Raw genomic sequence first — 26,368 nt, 5'->3', positions numbered from 1 at the left:
AGCAGCCTGGCCAGAAGCGGAGAGACTCTGGCCCCACCTCTTCCCTTCTGGCTCTGCTGGCTGTGCTGCCTCTCCTTGCTCCCTCTGTTGCGGGGAGGGGCTGTGTCCCACCTCTCCCTCTCTATACCCGTTCATAGGCCAACCCCCATCTCTGGTGCTTCCCTTTTTTATTAAAAAAATTCGGCTTATGAACAAGTATATATGGTAGTTTGATTTATTCATGCTAGCTGTTTTCAGTGATTTGGGCCTAAAACTATGATATACTGTAATTTATAGTCATTATTGTTATGCCCAATACATACAGTGAAACCCTGTGATAATTGGGGTCCAAAAAATTCTATTGCGATAAATGGGGCGTCGCTTTATAGCGGGATTATGAAATTTGCCATTTCAAGACGGTCAGTTTAAGTCTTGTAAAAAAAACAACGGTTATCCCAGCATGTTTTAAACACAAAAGTAGTAATTTAATTACATATATATGAAAGAAACATGTGAAATCGACTATACTAATCATTGCACAGAGTGCAAAGTGACTCCATAATTTTAAATTTCATCACTTCTTAAAAAAGCTATCTAGCATGGTCTGCTTATTTGCCGCGGACTGTTGGCTTCTAGCAAAGTCAAGAATGCTTCTGAGTTGGAGGATTTTGAAGCTGTCCACGTCTTGAATTTCCAGCCACCTCAAACTGGCTTCTAGGTGCTTTACTGCCTCGGATACTTTTGGTGGGGGAGTTGAGGTGCCATCGTCGTTGTCGTCATTAGCGCCACTGGTTTCGGGCTCTGGTGGTGCAGCTTCATTCTTCCTGCTGACATTTGCAACAATTTTGTCATCTGAGATGTGTTCATATATGGGGCAGATGTCATCTGCTGAAAACCAGTTGAGGATATCATGATGACTGTGCTCATATTCTCTGAGTGCTTCTTCAGCTAAACGTACATCGTCTTCAATGAATCTTGTAAATTCAGGCTCGTTGTCGTTACCATCATCGTGTGTAGATGATGGAAAAGTTGGACCAAGACCCTTTATCCAGCATCGTTCAATGCAATGTGCAGAGATAGCATCCCAGGCTTTCCCGCTGAGGTGACAGACTTCTTTCAAGTTGAGTGATGCCAGTGATGTGTCGACGGAGGAGTTGTTATCCACTACCATCTGCTTGATCATTTCGCGACGATAGTTTTGCTTAAATACCGATATGATGCCTTGGTCCAGTGGCTGAATTTCTAACATAGTATTCTTCTGGAGATAAGAGACTTTAATCTTGCTGTCATGACTGACAAGATTTTCCTCTGGGGGGTGGGCAGGGCAATTATCCAGCAGGAGGTGATCTTTTCCCTCCTGCTTGAGTTTTCACAAATGAGCCCAAATGGCTGGCACGAAAGTTTTATGGAACCAGTCTTCAAATATGGAGCTATTCGTCCATGCATTCTTGCTGTTGGTGTATTCAAAGAGAAGGGCCTTCATATTAACATGATGAAAATATCTGGGAGACCTTGCTTTTCCAATCATCAGAGGTCTGACTTCGTGGCTGCCAGACTTGTTGATGCAAAACAAGAGAGTGACTCGGTCCTTTCTCTGCTTAAAGCCTTCTTGTTTGTGACTATCATTCCTGGTTGCGAGGGTGCGATCGGGTAACATTTTAAAGCATAAACCAGTCTCCTCGCAGTTGTAAACTTGATCAGCTGTGTAGCAACCTTCCTCCAGCAACTTTTTAAGCTCAATTGGATAGGAATCAGAAGCCTCCTTATCAGCTGAGCGGATTTCCCCAGACACAAGAACTTGACTTATAGTGTGCCTTTTCTTGAATCTGTCCAACCAGCCATTACTCGCCTTAAATTTGGATTCATTTCCATTGATAAGGCGATCAAATTTCTCTGCTTGAGCTTTCAGAATAGGAACAGAAATGGGAACTCCTTCTGAGCGAGCCTGGACAAACCAAGGCTGAATCTAGGCTTTCGTCATTAGCAAACTTGACCTTTTTATGCTGTAAACCAGTTTCCTTTTCAAGAATGCAGGGTAGGCTATGGAGCTTTTCTTCTTTTTTCCACCCTCGCAGAGTGGACTCGCTAATTCCTAGATCTCTAGCAAGCTGAGTTTGTTGTTTGCCCTTTTTAGTTGATCCAGGGCGTACAGTTTCTCTTGGGCAGAAAATGACATGCATTTGCGAACTGGCGTATCCATAATGGTAAAATATTTTTTTAAATATAGGAAATTAATAACAAGTTCATAGGCAAACACCATACGCTTGTACAACTCAAGAACTAGTGCAATGGGCCTGCAATGGCCACGAGTCACTTTATCCTATAAGACCGGAAGAACGCGGTTTATTTATAAATGTCATAAAAAAAGTATTCCGGCAAAACATGAACAGTATTATGGCCTTAAAGGGGAGCCAACTTATGATTGCGTTATATCCAAATTCGCATTATCGTGGGGCGCGTTATTGCGAGGTTTGACTGTATTGCCAGTCATATTTGTGTTGTCCAAATACTACTGCACACAGTGCAGAAGAGACCATTATTATCATCTAGTCTGATTTCTTGCGTAACATAGGCCATATAAATTTACACCGTAATTCCTGCATTGAGCCCAGTAACTTGTGGTGGAATTACAGTGTATCTTTGGGGGGAAAAAATTCTTTGTATATGTACATGCAATTTTCAAAACACCTTATCAGTAATACGAAACTTCTTATCAATTAATCACTTTTAAAATACAAAAAAAAAAAAAGATTTTAGAAGTTAACTGAAATCCTAGAACTAAAGCTTTTCTTATGTAAGGTTCCATGAGTTTCTGATAAATGGCTAGTTACCAGGCCACAGTACCACTTGAAAATCTTACAGACAGTTTGATCCCCTTGTATAGTCTTGTGTTTTTCATTGTCTCTCTGAAATCCCAAATGTCTGCTGGCTAGCTCCAATGGATCAATCACGGTGGGCTTCTTGCAATCCAACAGGGAGTTATTTTACTTAACAACAGTGTGGTGTGTTACTTGATGGTAATGGAAGGCTTATTGTGGATTTATGTAGAACTATTCTTCTTTTTTCATTCCCCTTCCCACCCTCCCAAGACCCCAGGCCCCTTAATAAAATAACCCACCAGTCATATGTATCTAGTCAAACATTTACTTCCTGCTTGTCTCAGTGCATGCTTTACTAGTCTGGGCTTGAGAATCCCACAGTATCATAGAGTACAGCACTTAATATTCTGGTTAAAATAAAACTTTTATGCAGACTTCAGGGAACATAGATTCTGAGTCTTCACTGCAGAAGCTGACGAGTTGATCTCAAAGATGTTTTCATCTTTTTAATTGATTCCTTGTGTTACTTCCATAATTCTTTTTTCAAGTGCTCATGAACAATAAAATCATCTAGAACAAGATGCATTGTTGCTAGGGCTGTGGATTACAGGGTGGTGTGTATTTTGTGTTTGGAGTATTTAGAAGATTATTTTAAATGCATAATTAACATGTAATTTAAGTAAAAATTTAAAATGTTCAGAATTGTATGATTGATTGGAGACCTCTGTGAAGAGAAAGAAGATCCAGAATAAGAAAAAGGGGGAATTTGTAGGTTTTTCAGTGATGTTATTTAATTGATTCAGGTACAAGTAGATATGGATAGTTATTGATGAATTTACAGATTAAATTGACCTTGATTTTTTGCAAAAACAATAGCAAACCAGTAGAACTGGTAAAAAAAACAAACCTCTTGAAACATTTTTCAATGTAAAATACCATTTTGACTGAAATTGAAAACATTTAGCAAAAAAAGTCAGTCTAAAGTTTTTTTTTTATTTATTTAAAATATTGAATTTTTTGAAAATTTTTGAACATTTATTTTGTTTGTTTCTCAAAAGCCAAAGCCATTCATTTAGCTCCCTTCCATGTATGTTTTATGAAACAGTCTTTAATGATATGATCACATGTTATTCTTCCCACCTTGTTCTGGGAATGAATCAGAGTTGTGTAGTGAAGAGAGCAGTTGTCTGTAGGACCTCTGCCTCTTTTGTTGCAAAAGTTGGAAGATGTGTAATGAATGAGATGGGAGAGAGGAGACAGTCTCATTGTTAGGACAGTTGAATGTCACCCTAAAGAACTGGATTCTATCTCTTCCTCTGCCACAGAGTTCCTGTGTAATGCTGGGCAAGTCAGTTAAACCAAACTTCTTTGAGTGCTGGTCTCTGTAGTTATTCACTATGGGCACATATGTGCCCTCCATGCGCCTGGGACTGGAAATTATTCTATAGCAATGTCCATTGTTCCATGCCTCCTTATGCTTCCATCTGATGGCATAAAACACGTCATGGACTGACCACCCCACCCCCAGTTCCTTTTCCAAAATGTCCTCTTCTCCCCTTCCTCTGGCACTGCCAGATACTCCGTGCCCGGAATGGATGCAGCCAGAGACTATACAAAGAAGACATTGATGGTACCAGGAGCTCACAGTGTCCTGAATCTGTGCCTGGATAGACCACCACCAATGCCCGAGCCTCATAAGGACATAAGGGATCATTCTCCCCCTGCTCTGATGGTACTGCCTATACACAGACCTTCCACCTCTAAAACAGGACAGACAGTCCTGACAAAGCCCAGGAGACTCGGCAGTTCACCTAAGGCTGGTCCTCCGTATGCTGTCCTGGGGGACTTGGCTATCTATTTGGACTTGGAATCCCTGATTTTTGCAGAGCTGATACTCTTGTGGGAGGTTCCACTCTGTCGACCCAACAGTTGCTGGTATGGGAGCCTAGCTGGGAACTGGAGGATCAACTTCAGTCTCTTTCCCACCCACCTGCTCCTACCTTCTATCTGATATAATCAGAATCCACGGTATCCCGGTCCCATGGATAGAACATGAGGAGGCCCATTCATCAGACAAACACAAGCCAGTGCTGATGGTCACTTCAATTACAATTATCAGTTCAGACAGGCCTTTCAGATCCACTCAACCTCCCTTTCCTCATCAGCAGCAGTTCTGGCCCGGAGACCAATGGTAGCCAACATGGGGGCCATCTCCATTTCCTCCCATTGCATTGACCTTATTGGAGCCCCAGAGTTAATACTTCTGGGCAGTTGAGTTATGAGGACCTTGAGTTCTACTCCCCAAAATGGTCATCACTGAGTGAAGAAGCACAGGCCTGGTCTACACTTGGGGGGGGGGGGAATGGACCTAAGATATGCAAATTCAGCTATGAGAATAGCGTAGCTGAAGTCGACGTATCTTAGGTCAACTTACCTTGCATCCGAACGGTGCGGGGTCAACTGCCGCCACTCCCCCGTCAACTCCGCTTCCGCCTCTTGCTGAAGTGGAATACAGGAGTCGATGGCAGAGTGATCGGGGATCGATTTATCGTGTCTACACTAAGTGGATAGTAGATAGTGTAGACGTACCCACAGTCTCCTCAGGAGCAGTTGATGAAGGAGTATCAACCAGCATTGATGAATCCACCAGCAATACTCTTCTCACCCTTTCCAGATGAGGCAGTATCACCGTCTTCTCCCTCATCACCAGACAGTTTTCAGATTTGAAGACATTCTCCAGATTCCTAAGAAGACTGTCCAGAATTACACCCTCAAGGTTCTAGACATACTCCAGGCTTTGGCTCGATCTAAAGTGGTACTCCTGATTAATGCGGCCATCATGGAACCTGCCAGATTGGTCTAGTGAACACCTTTGTCCTGTGCCCTGACCCCAAAGAGGGCTGAGAAACATTTATGTGTTCCCCTCCAGGGGAGCATAATTTTTATGTTCCCACCTTAACCCCATTTTCCTGGTGGTGCAGGAGGGTACAGAACAAAGTCTGCTACACCAGCCCAACTTCACTCCACCAAACAGAGATGCTAAGGTACTTAGACCCCTTTGGAAGGAAGCTGAGTTTTTTTTAGCTAGCTTAGCACTGCAGATAGCAAACTACCATCCTTTAATGTCCAAGTGTAACTTTTTCAATTACAGAAAGCTATCAGAATTCGTGAACAAGCTCTGTCATGAATGCAGATCTCAGTTCCAGAACATCCAGGATGAGGAAAAGCCAGTTACATGAACTTCCCTCCAGGTATCTCTTGATGCAGCTGACACAACAGCATTCTTCAAGGCTGCCTCAATAGTCATAAATAAATATATGAAGATATACCTATCTCATAGAGCTGGAAGGGACCTTGAAAGGTCATCAAGTCCAGTCCCCTGCCTTCACTAGCAGGACCAAGTACTGTCCCTGACATTTTTTTTTTTTTTGCTCCAGATCCCTAAATGGCCCCCTCAAGGATTGAACTCACAACCCTGGGTTTAGCAGACCAATGCTCAAACCACTGAGCTATCCCTCCACCCTATGCCGTCCACTTCACTTCTCTTCCAGCTGCCAACCCCCCTACCCTGCCCCTCTTCAGGGACTGCTCTCATGAGAACCTGCTACGACAGGAAATAGACTCTCTTCTACTCTTGAGTACTATACAATCGGTTCCCATGCATCACAGAGGGAAAGTGTTTTATTCCAGGTATTTCCTGGTTCCAAAAAAAAAAAAAACAGTGGTTGGAGACTCATCCTAAATTTAAGGCTACTCAACATCTTTGTGAAGGCACAAAAATTCAAAACAGTGACACCTGCAGTAATAATTCTGATACTGGCCCAAGGGGATTGGTTCTCAGCCCTCAACCTTCAGGATGCATATTTCCATATAGCAATTCACCCATCCAACAAAAGATTCCTACGTTTTACTGTCTGTCAGGACCATTTTCAGAATAGGGTGATTATAAGTAGTAAGCATCGAGATCAAGTTGGTTATCTAAGAAGTAAAATAAATTCGCAGTCTAAGTTCTATAAACTAACCAGGATTTGAATCAAGCCGTGTCTCACACTAATAGATGGTAGAAACAGGTCACAGAACTTCAATACACAGGCTGGAACTCTCCACCAGCCCAGGACCACTCTCCCCAGTTCAAAATCTTTGTCCTCCAGATGTGTTTCCAGGTGTTGAGTTGTCGGGAAGTGAGGCCAAGTCATGATGTTACTTTCCCTCTTTATAGTTTCTTTCAGCTTGCTGGAAAGATGTATGCTTGTGAAGTGGAGGTCTACTTTGTCTACTTGCTCTTTCTGAGAAGTTTTCTGGGATGGTCATTGGGAGTGTGGATACATTTTAATGGACCATCAGCGCATCTGGCTAATCTGTGGTTGTATCTGATAGGCTGGTTGTGGCTGTTCCCAACTTCACAACGTATTTCAGTAACACACACATAGCAAATCTTCATAACTTCAGATACAATGATATCACATACAATCCAACAGGATATTAATGTTCACCAGATCAAGACTTTCAAAATGATGCCTCACAAGACACACTTTGTACAAAACATATCATAATTATATGACAATGGTGAATATGGGGGTTCAAGGGTGATGCTTTGAGCTACAGAGTGCCACACTAACCTTACAGGGATGTTGTGAATATAAATTAATTAATGTTTGGGATGTACTCAGATATCATAGTGAGGAGTACCATAGAAAAGCCTATGAGGAAATTAATAGTTCTGTCTTCAAAGCAGGATTTGAATAGTGTATAGTAAATAAGGCACAAGACCACATACTGAATAGCAAGGAGAAACCAATACAGTAACTCCTCACTTAACATTGTAGTTATGTTCCTGAAAAATGCGACTTTAAGTGAAACGATGTTAAGCGAATCCAATTTCCCCATAAGAATTAATGTAAATGAGGGGGTTAGGTTCCAGGGACATTTTTTTCACCAGACAAAAGACTATATTATATAATGTACACACACGCAGTATAAGTTTTAAACAAACAATTTAATACTGGTACACAGTGATGATGATTGTGAAGCTTGGTTGAGGTGGAGGAGTCAGAGGGTGGGATATTTCCCTTACTGCTGAATGATGAACTAGCAATTGGCTGAGCCCTCAAGGGTTAACGCTCTCACTCTACAAGATAGCAGGAATGGAGGGAGATATGCGCATTTCCCCTTTAAGTACAATGCCTTGTTAATTAGATCAGCTTGCTGAGACCGCAGCTGCTGCAAGCCCTCCATCCTGAGCCCTGGTGTGTCCCCCCTGCTCTATGGGAGATGGGGTAAGCGGGGTGCAGGAGCAGGGGGGAGGGAGACACCCTGACATTAGCCCCCCTCTTGCTTCCCTTCCCCCCCCCCACAGCAAGCAGGAGTCTCGGGGAGCAGCTCCAAGGCAGAGGGCAGGAGCAGCACGTGGCAGTGGGGGGAGGGACAGCTGCAATTGCTAGCCTGCTGGGCCGCTAGCTGCTGCACAGGGAACTCAGGGGAGCGGGGAGCTGATAGAGGGAGCTGATAGGGGGACTGCCGGTCCACCCTGGTTCCAACCCCCACCAGCTAGCTGCAACGGGCTGCTCTTCCTGCAAGCAGTAGACAAAGCAGGCGGCTGCCAAACGACGTTGGAAGAGATATTACACAACTTTAAACAAGCATGTTCCCTAATTGATCAGCAACGTAACAACTAAACAACGTAACTGGGATGACTTTAAGTGAGGAATTACTGTATATTGAATCGTTGCCCATTATGTGAGCACTGTCCATTCTGTGCACTGAATGAGTCAAGGTTCCTGTGGAACAATAGTATGTGCTCATGTAATTGAATACTATCATATTGCATATGCCCAAGGAGGCACTTCCTAACTTTTGAGTGCTTGACTTTGCAACCATAATAAGGTACTTTTAACATCATTTTTGTGTAAGTAGATACAAAACAGTATATAATGTCTATATAGAATACACCTTAAAATGCATTGTTTATAACTTCAGCAAGGCAGTTCTGATTTGTTAAATTTACTGGTAATGTATGGGTTGAAAGGAAGAAAAGTGCTTGAAGTCAAACTCTTCATCTGAAAGATCCTGAAGTTTGGTGCATTGGGAGGTAGGATTTTATATCCTAATCCGGATCCAAAGTCCTCAGCTTTGTTACACTGTAAATACTTGGACAAAAATCAAGAAGTTGGGAAGTTTGGGATAAGTATTTGGATCTAAACATTTTCTCTCGGCTTATACCTAGTTTGAAGATATGTTAAGTATTTTAGAAGTGTTTGTATAATTCAAAAGGATGTGGTGTTTTTGATAAGTATGTCTTGTGGGTTAAAGATAAGGTTATTGGGGGGAGATAAAGTGAATGTATTCACTGTAAGCGTTCTACAATCTTAAGGTAAAATATTCAACATCATCTAGGTCCCACTTTCAAAAGGGACTTAGGATCCTAAGTGTCATTGAAAATTGGTGGGATTTAACCTCGGAAATGGTTAAATCAGATTTGAAAAAAGAATTTGGGTATTTTTGAAAATGTTACCGTTTATCAACATGGCCTTCTCTGATTGTTTCCATATTTTGTAAGGCTTAATGTTTAGTTATAACATTCTTTGCATATAGCTTTTGTGGCCATTCTCTATTACCTATCTCTATTAATATTATGTTGACACAGTTATTTGTCTGGAAATTTTATTATTTTTAAAAGAAATATTATGTTATACTGAAAGTATAAAAAGACTTCAGCCATAATGTTTGGTGTGTAGACAAGTTTTTGCACTATGAACAGATTCCGCACATGAACTTTTAAGTGCATAAGTGTTTATGCACTGAAAAGAATTGAGTATATAAAAGTTAATGTCTATAATACTGAAAAGACTTCAACTGTCATTTTAAAAAAACACCAATTTCCACTGAATTTTAATGGTATTTGAACACCTATCTTCTTTAGGTTCCTTTGGAAATCCTAGACTTCATAGATATATGCCAGGCTTACAACTCCTTAGAGATATCTGCCACACCTGCAATCTCCCAAAATGCTCTTATAGGACTAGCAAGCCTTGCATAGACTCTTTCATATGTTGGATTTAAGCATCTAAAACTTTATATACTGCAAGATCCTAGTTCTCCCCTCACACCAAACTGTCATTGGCCTTTGTCTGCCTCTTAACAGACCTAATCCATGCAGTTTGCAAACTGATACATTGCTTTGAAGCCAGCCCACCCCCCACCTTGTGGGAGTTGCACAGCCCAGACTTGTTGCCCTATACTTGATTTCAGCTGTAAAGTCAGAGGTAGCTGGAAGGAAGATAGAACTAGGAAACTGATTTTGAGATGCAATAAACAATGGGCTCAGCAAGCATCAAACTACAATGCCATGTCGCCTGAAAGAGACGTGTTTTAGAAGACAAGTGCTTCCGTGTAATGTACAGTGTATGCATTCTTTATATCTTAACGTTACTAAGGCTAGATATATTTTAAAGTATGTGTTTGTCTTCCCTATATTTCTGAGGATTTACCAGGAAGATAGTCATCCTTATAGAAGCTAGTATTTTCTATACTAGTTCAAGGAACAGTATGGCAGGAAGTACCTGATGCCACTGTTTCTTCATCTTACAAAGAAAATGGGTAAATGTCAGGTAATTTGTGTCACGTGTATGATCTAAATGAAGGCCCATCAATCATCTTTGGTCCCTGAGTGCAATGATTATCATATCAAAGACACAGAATGACAGTGAGGATAACAACTTTCTGTTGTCTATTATCGATAACTGGCTTCAAGTAATTATTAACATATGTTCTCATTTAACATGTGTCAATATTTTGAATGAAGAGCATTATTTAAGTTTAAAGAATATATCTGTCAGCAAATTTTCTATCTATTAAATGAGAAATTATGATTACTTCATTTTCTGGTTCTGCAAGAAAAGCAGATATTGCAGAAATAGTTGTCTGCTTCACAGGTTTGAAACACAAGGGTCGTCTTCAACTTTCTACATAGAGGTAATAAACAGTCTTTGAGCAGAAGAATTCTGGTGAATGTTCGTCCCAGCCACTCTTCCTTTCTCTCCATCCATTGTACAGCAGGGAGAAGAGTGCATTCCTTTGGTTACCACCAAGTTATACACTCACATAGGGTGTAGGATATACCCTTTAGCATAGATAGGAACCGTTAATTTTTGGTACTTTTACAAATTTGATAATAGAGCAATGGAGATAAATGCATATCTATCTCATTCCTCATCTACTATGAAGAAAAGTTCTGTGTAGATCAAAAGCTTTTCTCTTTTACCAACAGAAGTTGGTCCAATAAAAGCTATTACCACACCCACCTCTCTATACTATATCAAGCAAGTACCATGTCTATTACTTGTCTATTTAAAGTGTGTTTTTAAAAGAATAACAGGAGATTTTCCCCTATTGTGTTTAATTTAAAGTTAAATGCCTCCTGAAGCACTTAAAAATATAGATCAAAATATAAAAACAAAATGGCTTCTCATAATTTTGATTGAAATGTATTATTCAAATAGGGATAAATCCTGCCTTATTTTGAGCAGAGGGAGAAAAGATTGTGGCTGATGCTTTATATCCTACAGAAATCCCATGAGCACATATGGGGGGGGGAGGGGTTTGATGGCATTGTGGAGTATACTTAACTATAACTCTGAGCTGGGTTTCAGTAGGCTCCTAACAAATGCTTGGGGATAATTGCAGTATACAAGCTAAATGACTGGGTATGAGTGTTGGACATTGTGATCTGCAGGACAGCATGTTAGCGATAGTTTCTCCCAACACATTTGAGTGTCATGGAAAGAACCTGTCCACCACTATAGGGAAGGACTTTGCCTTTAATTGCTTAAGTAAACTTAATCTTTGCAAAAAGAACAGGAGTACTTGTGGCACCTTAGAGACTAACAAATTTATTTGAGCAATAGCCCACAAAAGCTTATGCTCAAATAAATTTGTTAGTGTCTAAGGTGCCACAAGTACTCCTGTTCTTTTTGTGGATACAGACTAACACGGCTGCTACTCTGAAACCTGTCATTAATTTTTGCAGTTTTATGTACCACAAAGTGTCCGGGACAAAATTTGACAGAACAGTGAAGTTTGTCATGCAACATTTAATGGTATGTATTTCTGGTTGCATTAAAGAAACACCCGTTAGTGGGGATGTCAGAATAATTTAGCTAAATGTATTCAAGCATGAATACATATCCACTTTTACAGTAGATGGTAGATATTAGAGAGAGATACAAAGAACGCTTTGCATCAAATCAAGTAGCCTAATAATATTTTTTAGATGGCTAGTCAGTAGAAGCCACTTACAGGGGCGGCTCCAGGCACCAGCGCAGCAAGCGTGTACCTGGGGCAGCAAGCCGCAGGGGGAGGCCTGCCGGTCGCTGTGAGGGCAGCAGTCAGGCTGCCTTCGGCAGCATGCCTGCCGGAGGTCCGCCAGTCCCGCCGTTTTGGCGGCAATTCGGCGGCGGGTACACCGAAGCCGCGGGACCGGCAGATCACCCGCAGAAACACTGCCGAAGCCGCGTGACTGCAGACCGCCTGCAGGCATGCCACCAAAAGCTGCCTGACTGCCGTGCTTGGGGCAGCAAAAAACATAGAGCCGCCCCTGGCCACTTAGGGCAAATTATGTTATGGACCAGGAGATAGACTGAATAAGACAGCAGCAGCATTCACGTTTTGTCATTGAGCCAGAAGATGCTGCATCTATTTCAGTGATGTGTTTATTCACTAGAGGAGAGACAGACTGTTGGCTGCCATGTCCAGTCTTAGACAGACTCTGCCAGCTGGCAGAACAGCATCAGCTAACAGCTAGGAAGTCAGCTGCTTACCTGTCATTGCCAGCCACAGTCAGGAGACACAGACTGCTGAGAGGTGATTCATGCCAGGTCATCTTTAACAAACATAGATTAAATACAACAATGGTGCCTTTGCAAAGTTCTATTTCATTACCATGTGCTTTTTAATAAGTTGGAGAAGTGATGTGTCCTCCTTACATCTGTTTCTATATAAAATTCTCAAATAGAGTTTATACTCTGCTGCCAGCAGCCTCCTGAAACTGACCATAATTTGAGGCAAAGGAGATGCCACAGAAAATATATTCCCTATTTCTAATATTGATTGCATCTGGTTGTTGCAAAAGGTCCCTAATTCTTCATTGGTTCCAAATTCTGACAACAAAATTCCTTATGCAATTACATAGCATTACAACTGTATTTTTAATATGTTTTATATGTCCTACTTGAGCTATTCTACTGTCTTATTGTTACCATTTTTACTATCTAATGAATAAAATATTAGTCGTTAGTCACACAGGTTTGGTTTGGCTGAAGTTATTTCAAGTAGTCTGGGTCTAGTCTGATCTATAGTAATTGTGACCATGTGTACTTATTTCCATACAGATTTTTAGAAACAATAGGAATCTCTATTTTTTTTAAATGTACCATTAAAATTATTTGCAATTTTTTTTACAAAAGTTACAAGAAGAAAAATTAGACACATGAACTAATTTGATCATATCTGGAGAGTATATCAACACTTTTCTGAAGTACCCTAATGTATTAGTTTTAAATGTCATATTATCTGTATGAGGTATAGTCTGGAAAGGTTTTGCGTCAAACTAGGCATGTCTAATGGGGTTTATGACAACATATGAATTTGACCCTGAACAGGGTCAGCCTTGAGGTCAGTGAATGCAATACAAATTGCGTACTAGTCAAGCCTATAATTATCCCTGTTAGAAGTTAATGTGCTACCTAGTTCAGCAGACTTATGTACAGCTTCAAAAATGATCATCATATCCTGGGTACTTTCTAACATTTTACATGAGGGGATGTATGCAAAGTATTCATATACAGTGACTTGTAGCCAAGTCATTTTGTATGTTTGTATATTTGGGAAATTCAGAACATGGATTCTGTCTTGTTTGAACAAAACATATAGAATAAGAATACAAAGTTACCATAATTAATTTTAATAGCTAACATACGGTATCATAAATATAGTGTATAAAGACCTTCAGGATATGTTTTATTTGCAGTGCTGGCATAAAATATGCTATATGTAGCATAACTAGCATTCATTAAATTGTGTGGTGAGCCTCTACTGCATGGTCATAAGTAGTTTGTAAGATCCTTCTTGGAGGCACCATATATTGTTATTTGTTTGTGAAGTGTCTGGCACACTTTTAACACTTGATAAATAATAATTTACTCTGCATTTATTCAGACAAAAATGTCACTAGCCTTTCACTCTCTACCATGTTTCCCAATTCCCATTTCACTTTTATATTTGTGATTGGCTGAGTGGCTGTTCTGCTAAATTCCCCGAATGGGCCCCTAAGATAGGAGTATTGCAGTAAACAATTGTATGAATTAGTATGAGGTTTTTTAAACCATATCGTACTCTGCAGTTTTCATTATTGTGAGAGCCACTAAAATATATTTTTGGGATAACAAAACTTATATCATGATTTTGGGGGTTGGAAAAGTTTAACTGTTTGTTTCGATTTATATTTGAATGCCTCTGTTGGTGGGATTAAAATTCAGTTTCTCACAGTATTTTCCCAGACATATTGTGCTGGAAACCTCTATTAAGCATTTATTTGTGCAAGTTTCCAGTCTTGTTGAAATCTAGATTGAAGAGAGGCTGATTTTGGTGAAGTGTTTGAATTTTCAAATTAATTAACGAGAGATGGTCCTGAGTCAAGACCCTGGATATGAAACGCCTCCTGAATTTTGAGGAAGTTCATCTCTGGATCTGAATTTTGTGACTTGTTTCCTATCATATCTCTCTAATGGTACAAACCAAACCACAGATACAAACATCGCAAAACTTGGGTCAAATTTGGCTTCAAATCCTAATTTTGCATCTCAGATCTATCTGTGCCAAAAGCTGAACTAAACCTCCAAAACTTTGAAGGTTCACCTTTCAGTATTTTATGTATGTACCTATCCCCGCTCTGAGGTAATACATACCAGAATATGGATCTTTTGTTCATTTTAATGTGCTAGCATCTTCCCCCCTTCTTCCCCCCACACAAAAATAGTTTGGGCTCAACACAGAGCACTAACATGTATGATCTAATATTCAAAAGATGGTCAAAGTCCTTCACTCTTCCTGGGCTTTGGTGACAGATGCTCAGTCATCATTGGAAAGAAGAACTTTTCAGCAATCTCGGAGTGTTTTAGGGGCTGTGTTGAGAGGTAGCCATAGGAAAAGCCGTCAGCTTTCTTTGATCAAGAAGACCATGTGTTGGGAAGTGAGGACTTGAGGATGGGTTGTAGTGAAATTAAAATTATCAGGTCACCTGAGGGCTTTGAGACATACTCAGAATTAGGGCTGTCAAGTGATTAAAAAAATTAATCACAATTAATCGCACTGTTAAATAATAATAGAATACCTTTTATTTAAATGTGTTTGGATGTTTTCTACATTTTCAAATATATTGATTTCAATTACAACACAGAATACGAAGTGTACAATGCTCACTTTATATTTATTTTTGATTACAAGTATTTGCGCTGAAAAAAACAAAATAAATAGTATTTTTCAATTCACCTAATACAAGTACTGTAGTGCAATCTCTTTATCATGAAAGCTGAATTTACAAATGTAGAATTATGTACAAAACATAAGAATGGTCATACTGGGTCAGACCAAAGGTCCATATAGCCCAGTATCCTGTCTTCTGACAGTAGCCAATGCCAGGTACCCCAGAGGGAATGAACAGAACAGGTTATCACCAAGTGATCCATTCCCTGTCTCCCATTCCCAGCTGCTGGCAAACAGAGACTAGGGACACCATCCTGGCTAATAGCCATTGATTAACCTATCCTCAATGAACTTATCTAGTTGTTTTTTGAACCCCCTAACAGTCTTGGCCTTCACAACATCCTCTGGCAAAGAGTTCCACAGGTTGACTGTGCGTTGTGTGAAGAAATACGTCCTTTTTTTGTTTTAAACCTGTTGCCTATTAATTTCACTTGGTGACCCTAGTTCTTGTGTTATGAGAAGGAGTAAATAACACTTCCTTATTTACTTTCTCGACACCAATCATGATGTTATAGACCTCTATCATATCCCCCCTTAGTTGTCTTTTTTCCAAGCTGAAAAGTCCCAGTTTTATTAATCTCTCCTCATATGGAAGCCATTCCATACCCCTAATAAAAATTTTAGAGTCTGCAAGTCCACTCAGTCCTACTTCTTGTTCAGCCAGTCGCTCAAACAAGTTTGTTTACATTTGCAGGAGATAATGCTTTCCCATTTTTTGTTTACAATGTCACCTGAAAGTGAGAACAGGCGTTCTCATGGCACTGTTGTAGCCGGCGTTGCAAGATATTTACATGCCAGATGCACTAAAGATTCATATGTCCCTTCATGCTTCAACCACCATTCCAGGGGACATGCATCCATGTTGATGATGGTTCTGCTTGATAACAATCCAAAGCAGTGCAGACTGATGCATATTCATTTTCATTATCTGAATCAGATACCACCAGCAGAAGATTGATTTTCTTTTTTGTTGGTTTGGGTTCTGTAATTTCCGCATCAGAGTGTTGCTCTTTTAAGACTTCTGAAAGCATGCTCCACAGCTTGTCTCTCTCAGATTTTGAAAGACACTTCATATTCTTAAACCTTGCGTCAAGTGCTGTAGCTATCCTTAGAAATCTCACATTAGTACCTTCTTTGCCTTTTGTGAAATCTGCAGCAAAAGTGTTCTTAAAATGAACAACTTGTGCTGGATCATCATCTGAGATTGGTATAACATGAAATATATGGCAGAATGCCGGTAAAACAAAGCAGGCAACATACAATTCCCCAAGGAGTTCAGTCACAAATTTAATTAACACATTATTTTTTAATGAGCGTCATCAGCATGGAAGCATGTCCTCTGGAATGGTGGCCAACGCAAGAAGGGGCAAACGAATGTTTATCATATCTGGCACATAAATATTTTGCAATGTCACCTACAAAAATGCCATCCAAATGCCTGTTCTCACTTACTGGTAACATTGTAAATAAGAAGAGGGCAGCATTATCTCCTGTAAATGTAAACAAGCTTGTTTGTCTTAGCGATTGGTTGAACAAGAAGTAGGACTAAGTGGACTTGTAGGCTCTGAAGTTTTACATTTTTTTGGTTTTGAGTGCAGTTATGTAACAAAAACAAATCTACATTTGTAAGTTGCACTTTCACGACAAAGAGATTGCACTACAGTACTTGTATGAGGTGAATTGAAAAATACTATTTATTTTGTTTATCATTTTTACAGTGCAAATATTTGTAATAAAAATAATATACACTTTGATTTCAGTTACAGCACAGAATACAATATATATGAAAATGTAGAAAAACATTTATTTAATACATTTCAATTCATATTCTATTGTTTAACAGTGCAATTAAAACTGCAATTAATCCCCATTAATTTTTTAATGGTGATTAATTTTTTTGAGTTAATTGCATGAGTTAACTGCAATTAATCAACAGTCCTACTCAGAATATCTCACACTCCTGCACCACATTCTCCTAGTTGGGGTAAGTGGAAAGAATATGCATTTCTTGAATAAAGTTCTGATGTGAGTTTCTCTTACTGGTAGACAGTATCCTACAAATAAAGGATGATCTTTACTTACTGGCGCTGGTATGAATTACATTTTGGAACTGAGTTGTATTTACTACCGTTATTTGAAGTCCAAGCTTTGTGGTCCCTTTTGAACTGAAAAGTTTAACTAATTTGAAGAAGCTGATGTCTTGTCACCTATATACATGGCTACAGAAGGCCAGGAGAAGATTGAGATAATCATATATTTATACCACATTTAAATAATAAAAAGGGTTGAGCAGCATTCAATTTAACTCACAAATTAGCATTTCTAGCTCTTCTTTGATAATGAAAGCTTTTGTAGCTTGGTAATTTTGACAATAGCATTTTGTTTTATAATTCCAGATTATCAAACTGCTGGATGGAAAGCGATCTCAAACTGTAGGAATTTTGATATCCAGTTTGCACCTGGAAATGAGGGATATTCAACAAGGTGAGAGTTACAAAACTCTTGATATAACTTATTTACATGGAAATTTTCTCATATATTTTCTAAAAGTGAATGAAAATGGGTGCTCTTATGTGTGTTCCTTTTTTGGTGTCAGTATAATAACAAGAAAAAGTAGAATTAGTTTCCCAACTAAATACATATGAGAAACCCAGCTCTTTTCCCTGGTAATTAATTGACTTTAATTTTGATTTTATATGTCACATCCAGTGTTATGATTTTAGTGTTGTGTTTTTCATGTATAACTGTTTTGGATTTTAAGAGTGGTTCTATTGGATTGCCTTCTATATGTGGGCTCTCAAAGCTGTTTATGTTGGCTCCCTTCTTTGTTTCCTCTTCTTTCTCTCCCTCTTCCCCGTCCCTATCCCCAGAGGCCCTCAGCTCAGGGAAGCTCAAGTGAGAACTTACAAATAGTATTTTGGGGTTTTTAGGTGTTTAATTTTTTGCTTCGATGGCAGTGTAAAAAACTTATACAAAAGTGAAAATACCAAAACCATATGACAACAAGAGGGGTGAACACTGAGCTGTACATTTTCAAGTGATGGGGGCTATTCTGTGCATACGTCCTGTTATTGATAGAAATGAGCCAAAGCAGCTTGGAAAAAATGTATCTGTCTCTGACTATAGAGTTTTCAGGGGACGTAGACAGATCAGGTATTTTGGTGCTTGTGTTACATATTAAAAAGGACACTATTTAGGTAATTTTCATATTTTAAAAAGCTTTTTACTCTTGTTTAAAACAACTGCTGGAAAGCTCCAAATTGAAGTCTGCTTTCTTGCGTGTGATGGAGGGAAAACAATGGCATAGACTGGCTTGGAATTGTGGGGTGTTGAGATGCTGCTGGCATTGATTATTATTAATTTTAGAACAGCCTTGGAGCATTCTAGCTTTTTTAAAAAAAAAAAACAAGGGCTTACAGATGGTTACAAGAAGAAGAAAGAAATGAGGCAAAACTTTGAGCCTTCCCATAATGTGTCAGAGGTATCATAATGATAGACGCTAGCTGCAGTAATGAATTTTGTGAATAGTTTGCTGGCAAGACTAATAAGAGGCAGCAGCTGTAACATAAAAACCCTGTGATGTTCTTCAAGTTTCTTCAGATAAATTTTCAAGGCCTCTTATTTCATGCTGTGAGATGTCTTGTAGATAAGACACTTATGCTGCAGAGTATTAATGTGGCATTTTTATATTTCACAACAATACAAATGCTATTAATCATGATCTGTCTGATGAGACTACTGGACAAAAGAATCATAACTCCCCAGGACTAAGGATGGCACCCAAATGCTATGAGGATGGTCCTGAGAACCCCATATTATTATAATGATGATAGTAATACTTATACTAGTTCATCTTCTGCTTCATGCTGTCACATTCAGCCTATTCCTCACTAAGACTTATTTCTATTTCTTTACGTAGACTTCTCACCACTATGGAACCTTGACTATTGCTAAGAGGATTACTTGCTTGTAGGGCTGCTAACTATCACCATTTAATCTCGTGGCTGGGAAAGGATCATTATAATGATATGCATAACTCATGAGTGCCTTTGGAATACTATAATCTTCTTTGAGTGATGATGGTCCCTACCTGTATTCCACTGAGGGTTATGCACATGCGCCATACATCCACAGCTTTTAAAAGTAGTAGTGTCCATTGGTCCACGCATGTGCCCTTGTTCTGCCTCATGGTTTCAACTGAGGCAATAAAGGGTGGGGCAGACCGACTGCACCCTCAATTCCTTCTCAATGTTGCATGGTCCAAGTCGGAGCTTCTGCTTTTCTTTCATCTCTTGTGATGCACTTTCAGAATTTCTTGTATATACTTATCATTTTATTGTGGGGTGTTATTTAGTAGTAGTAGTAGTAGTTGGTGGTGGTGTTAGTAGTAGTTTTCTTAGGATTTAAGGACTTTGGGACACTGCTTTGGTGGTTTCCCTGCCGTCCACCCCTAGCACCCACACCTGGATACTGGATTATGCTGAAGATGCTGAGGTTCAAGATCTGCACTTCCTGCCCTCACTTGTTTTCAATCAGCGACAGCACCAACCCTGCTTTTATTTCTTGGGGGAAGCCCATGTCACATTCAGGGGCAGTGTCTGCCTCTCCTTCCTTGCCAGTACCCGCAGTTAGATCAAGGCTGAGCAACCTCTCTGTACATCAGCCTGAGCAGTCGAGGAATGTGCCCCCTACCATGGAGCTCCAGTCCAGTTCCACCAATACCAGTGCTACGGCCTAAGGAAGACACTGCATCCTCCACGAGTTCTGACCATGGAGAAACGGCATGTTTCAAGGCCCACAAACACTACAAGAAGTCACATAGAATGCCAGACCTGCCGATTCCAGTCACTGAATCTCATATCTCCTCTTCATCAGTATTGCCGGAACCACAGGAATCATCAGTTCTGAAGCAGCCTTCTGCCCATGTTCCAGCTCTGATTCTGTCTGTGGAATGACACTGGGAGACTCAAGTCGGTTCCTGGACCTCATGAACTGTTTGCCCTAGATGAGATGAAATCCCTGCATCTTCTAGTGCATTTGGCTCCAAAGAGACTCTGGTCCCCTGATTTGGACTTGCCACCTTCAGGTCATGTTCCTGAGTGCTCCCCTAGGATATTCTCAGTTTTGCCGGTTCCGGCAGCTTCGCCTTTTGAACAAGGGTCTGACTTCTCAGTGTTGGAAGATTCAGATGGTGCACATGATCCACCATTCCCATACCAACAGCAAAAATAGCCGAAGGCTCTGCTGGCCCAGTGGCAATATTCTCCCTTCCCTCAACCCAGGAGCCATTGGTACCCAGCTCCATGGGGACCACCACAGCAACTGCCAGATCCGCCTGGTTGGCCATACTGGGAGTTTTGGCCCCAGTATCTGCCTTTAGAACCTTTTGGATCTGTTCAAAAGAAGCCCCCATCTCACCAGTCTGGCCTTCATTGGGTAGACATTTGGAACCACGGTTGGAGGATGCACCAACCAGCCTGACTCCAATGGTACTGCCAGATCTGGAGCAGCTCCCCTCCTCGTCTCCGGATGTGGCAATGTCCTCAACTCCTTCCTCCCCCCATGGATGACTACCACCAGTTCCAGGAGTTGTTAAGGAGGGTGGTTGAGGCCCTCCACATTCCACTGGAGGAGGTGCAGGACAGCCAGCATCGGTTACTGGACATTTTGCATGCATCAATATCAGAACAAAGTAGTGCTACCGATCAATGATGCCATTCTCCAACTGGCCTGCACCATCTGGCATACCCGGCAACTTGTGCACCCACCCCGAAGGAGGCAGAAAAGATGTACTCTGTACTGGGGAAGGAGTCTGAGTTTCTATTTTCTCACCCCTCACCCAATTCCCTGGTTATTCAAGCTGGCACTGAGTGGGCTAGACAGCAGCACCCACATTCCACTCTGACTGACGAGGGTAAGAGACTGGACCTTCTGGGTTGTAAGGTCTTTTCATCATTCAGACTTCAGTTTCGCATCTCTAATTACCTGGTATTACTGGCCAGGCATGGCTTTTTGACTTATGGCCAGTTAGCAGAATTTGCAGACAAGCTTCCCCAGCAGGGCCATGCCTATTTCCAGGCTATTTTAGAGGCAGGCAGCTTGGTTGCCAGGACAACGCTCCAGGCCATGGTAGATTTGGCGGACACGTTTTGTGCACTAAGGCCACAGGGATTATCGTGAGGAGAGAATCCTGGTTACATTCTTCTGGTTTCCCAAGGAGGTACAGAACACAACTGAGGAACTCCCCTTCAATGAATCTCACCTCTTCAACCAGAAGACTGACATTCTCTATTCTCACTCAAAGACCTTAGAGCCAATCTGTGATCTCTGGGCATTTATACACCAGCACCCAAATGCAAATTCTATTGGCCACCTATTCCACAATGATACAGAGTGCCTCAGTTTTTCCACCAGTGGTCTTATGAGCCTCCCCACAAGCATCAAAACACCCAATGGCCCCATCTGCCTGGCCCATCAGCACAGTCCTTGACACCACACACTCAATCTTTGCATAAGCTATGTTTCTGAGTGCATCTAGAGAGCCGTCAACCAAATTGCAACCCACCGTTCTTGCACTCCACTCCATTCAGGGGTCATCTAGTGCTATTTCTACCAGCCTGGAACATGATAACATTGGGCAAGTGGGTTCTGGGTGTCATTTAACATGGCTATATGATCAAGTTCACAACACTACCTCATCCACATCCCCCATCCTGATCCTGCCTCCAGGGCCACTCTCACAGCAGTATCCTTGCCCTGGAGGTGGACTACCTCCTACAGAGAGAGGCAATAGAGCCTATGCCACAGCCTTTCAAGATACAGGGTTCTATTCCACCTACTTCCTGATATGCAAGACTCTTACTGTCACGTAGATATCCATTTGACCCACAGACGATTTCTGAGGTTTACTGTGGGCCCTTGGCACTTCCCATACAGGATTCTACCATTCAGACTCACCGCTGCTCCCTGGGTCTTCACCAAGGTCTTTTCTATAGTGGCGGCCTACCTCTGGCATCAAGGTGTTCTCATCTTCCCTTATCTCAATGACTAGCTGCTGGCAGTGCAATCCAGACACAGAGCTCGAGCATCGACTTCCCTGCTGCTTCTACTCCTCTCCTCCTTGGGGGTGAGTGTAAACACTGAAAAATCAATGTTGGACCCCACACAGTCTCTGGAGTTCAACGGGGCGTACATCAACGTGGTCTCTGCATATGCCTACCTACCACAGGACTAATTCCTGGCCCTGCTAGAACTGATTGCTTCGGTGACTTACAGTCCTTCTGTTCCAGCCAGAACTTGCCTTTCCCTTCTTGGCTATGTGGTGGCATGCATGTATGTCACTGCCTTTACTCTTCTTTGCTTCCGTGGCTACAGAAAGCTCATTCTCCGATGCTCGACTCCATGGACACCCTAATGACTGCTCCACCCCACGGTTCTTTCCTCCCTTTGGTAAAGGATGGACCCAAATCAGATTTGCACCTGATTGCCTTTCCTTCCATCCTCCCTAAGCATGATGATCATTATGGACACATCACTTAACAGATGGGCTGCCCACATGTGAGAACACATGATGGCAGGGATTTGGACCATTTGGGAATCCAGGATGCACATCAACATCCTAGAACTTAAGGCAGTATGGAGAGCATGTCACGCATTTCTCTTGTTCATCCACTCCCACCATATTCTCATCATGTTGGACAACATCACTATAATTTACTACAGAAACAAACAAGAGGGCACCAGGTCGCTGTTGCTTTGTGTGGAAGCAGTTCGCTCTGGAAATGGTGCATCGCACACAGTATCCTGTTGTCAGGGGCTTATCTTCTGGGAACTCAGCAGCTGCTCTGAGCAGGATTTCCTGGCCAACCACGAATGGGAACTACACGACTCCGTGGTCAAGGATATTTTTCACTGTCTCCACCCCTTGGGGTACAAGCCCATTCTACAAGGGTCCAAGCATCAACTATGGCCATGCTTCACGACATGCCATTCATGGACATAGATAAGGCCGCCACTTGGAGTTCAGTGCACACTTTCTCTTCCCATTACGCCCCGATTCAAGACTGTGCGACAGATGCCTCGTTTGATGCGGCTGCTCTCCGTTCCATGGTTCCATCATCTTCCTCTCACCCTCCTCCTAATTAGATACCACTTGTCAATGAATACATCACTCAGGGAAGAGGAGGAATTGGAGGTTGTTTGAGATGCGTGGTCCCTATCTATCTGTATTCCAATCCCTCCTTCTTTCCCCTCTGCTGTGGATCCGATTGATTTGTGGTGGAGAAGGAACTGAGGGTGCAGTTGGTCCACCCCACCCTTTATCGCCTCAGTCAAAACTATGAGGCAGAACAAGGGTGCATATGCGGACCAATGGACACCACTACATTAAAAGCCCTGGCCCTGGGTGCATGGCCCATGTGCATAATCCTCAGTGGAATACAGACTAACCTCCTCTTCATGAGTCCAGAGACTTCAGAATGGAGACCATAGTAAATTATCACCTATGGCACATGTATCATATTGTGTAATTGATTTTTTTAATGAAGGAAAAAATAATTATTTTAAAAGGTTTATACAGTTTATATTTACCACTACCACATCTTCTGCGGTAAATTTTGAATGAAGATGCAGACCCCTTTGGAAATCTTAGACATAGGCTGTGGACTCCAGGTTGAAAGCCACTGGTTTAAACAATCAAACATACAAAACTGAGCTAAGCCTCATCCACGATATCCAACCTGCCTGGGTTACCCTGTCTCAACAATAACAGTACACTTAAACTCCATAAGTCCATAGCACTGAATGTCCATGGCCACATCGCACAGCTTTATTGCAGGTGTCTAAAAGTTTCACTGGATTACTACTGAGCTTGTGCAGCCAGGTTAATCCTGGATGGCTGTGTGTGGCCAGGCACTGTCCCCTTCTTTCTTCAAGTCCAATCTTCAGGGCTCAGAGTGAATGGGCTTCATCTTTGAGGTGAGCTGTATAACCAAAAAGTGCCAGCTAGGAGTGACTGATGAGCCATTTTTTTTTTCAGGAACAGAAAGCAGAGTTATTGGCCTGTAGCTGCTGCACTATGTGCATGGGCCTTTATCCTGATAAAGTGGAATGATGATCCCTTCCTTCCTCACCATTGGTACCTTCCCTGTGGTTCAAGCGTGGACAAAAAATTGGAATAATGCTACACTTAGGGGCTCTATAGTGCACCTGAGAAGTTTGGGTGTTATGCTGTTGGGTTCAGCAGTACACTCTCTTCTGAGTTTCTTTATGGCAGAATGGACCTCTTCCAATGCAGAGGTTTCGGAATCAGGGATTTCATCTATCAACTTGTCCAGATCTGAGCATGGAGTTGTTCAGGATAGTTAAGCACAGTCTTATAATATTCTTTCCATCTTTGTAGGACTTCTTCTTAGGTTGAGCATGTTTTATCATCAGCCTTATTTATCAGCATAAACCCTGCACAAAGTCCAGTTTTGGATCAAAGTGATTGAATAACTTGCAGATCATAATTTATTAGATCTTCTTCCTTCTTCTACCTCTTTTGCCAAGTTCTCAAAATAAGCTTCATGATCCACTTTTACTCTTGCTCAAAAAATACCCCATTGTCATGGCACTGTCTGGTCTCAGATTTCTTTTGCAAAATTTGAAATGTCTGATCAATTTAGTCAAGGGTGTTGCATGTAGAATTCCAGTTTTGGAATGGCATCTATGACTTCTTGGATGACCGTGCTTATGATTGTCCAAGCTGATTCTGCATCATCTGGGAGAGTGCCAAGTGCATCAAATTTGTTGCACACTGTGACAGAGTACTTATTAGCAAGTGCTGAATGTTCACAGATGCATTGTGCCTATGTTTCATAACAGGTGCACTCCTTTTGAAATCAGAGGGTAATTGCCATTTTAGCACAAGGAGATGATGGTCAGTATTTGCTGGGACTTCTGTACCTCTGTGTACACCCGATATGACCTTACTGTTTTATGATCCAATATATGGCTCAGCTCCTTCCTCGTCCAAGCATAGTTGGTTATCCAGGTTTCCAGATGAATATCTAAGCACCTGAATCAACTTCCAGTAATGGTAATATTATGAGACATGTAAAAAGAGAGAAATCTCAGAGTTATTTATGGTTTCAGAGCAAAATGGGCCAAGAATAGTCTCAAAGGCATTTCTGGGACAACTTGGTTTAGTGTTCATATATCCAAGAATAATAAGTTCATTGTGCAGTGAAACAGATTGAGCCATTGCTTCTTGCTACTAATAGAATTTGTCTTTATTAGCATCCTTAGCTACAACAATGGATAGCTGTGCATGGCACCACGTCAACGTGGCATATAGTAGTCCATCAGAAATAGGGTGCCACACTGAATGATTTATTAAATGGTGGAAAGAGGATGAGTGCCATCTAATTTATGTAGTTAGTTCCTTCAGAATACAGAAGACCTGCATCCTCACAGAATGATGACCATGTTTCACAAGTCGTTGCCTTGGTTATACAATTGCAATGTTGTATCTTTTCAACTATTGAACTAACAAAACCTGGTACCTGACATCATTTAGGGTTTGTACATTCCTGGTGGCAAATCTGGTGGATTTTTCTGAAATCATTTGTGAACACCATAGTCATTAGGGAGTTCAGCCTAAAGTGTGGACCATGTTTTATTGGATGTTCCTTGATTCCATCTGTCACCTGAAGACAGGGGAGATGTAATATGGTGATTTGGGGACACCAGCCCTCTTCTCAGAATCCCTTCCACATGGAGCAGATGGTTCTGAGGTCATAGATCAGCCACCTTTACTGCTGTTTGGGAAATATTTTTCCTTCTTTTCTGGGTCTGCCCTTGGCCTTCACTCGGAACTCTGAGCCAGGGCCCTTATTGGATGTTACTGGCTGGAGTCAGCCAGAACTGAGACTCATGATGGCAGAGTTGATCACACCCAGAAGTAGCACAGCAAATACTGCTTCTCCATCTGCTATCATAAAGGTATGGGCTTATTGACACCTGAACAAATTATCCCCAAATAAATTCTTTGG

At 41.3% G+C, this 26,368-nt stretch overlaps 1 protein-coding gene across 4 annotated transcripts in view; it reads left to right on the top strand.

The window, feature by feature from the left end:
• The window catches only part of FMN1 (formin 1), a 369,260-nt gene that overhangs the window by 205,468 nt on the left and 137,424 nt on the right, over nucleotides 1-26,368 (top strand). For all 4 annotated transcript variants that reach the window (XM_034769715.1, XM_034769716.1, XM_034769719.1 and 1 more), the window contains one exon: nucleotides 17,732-17,819. In XM_034769715.1, the coding sequence (XP_034625606.1) occupies nucleotides 17,732-17,819 (88 nt within the window). The remainder of the gene's footprint in view (nucleotides 1-17,731; nucleotides 17,820-26,368) is intronic.

The sequence above is a fragment of the Trachemys scripta genome, chromosome 4 (genome assembly GCF_013100865.1).
Source record: "Trachemys scripta elegans isolate TJP31775 chromosome 4, CAS_Tse_1.0, whole genome shotgun sequence".
NCBI lineage: Eukaryota > Metazoa > Chordata > Testudines > Emydidae > Trachemys > Trachemys scripta.
Note: the sequence above shows the minus strand (reverse complement) of the source record. Positions and strands in the feature narration are given on the sequence as shown.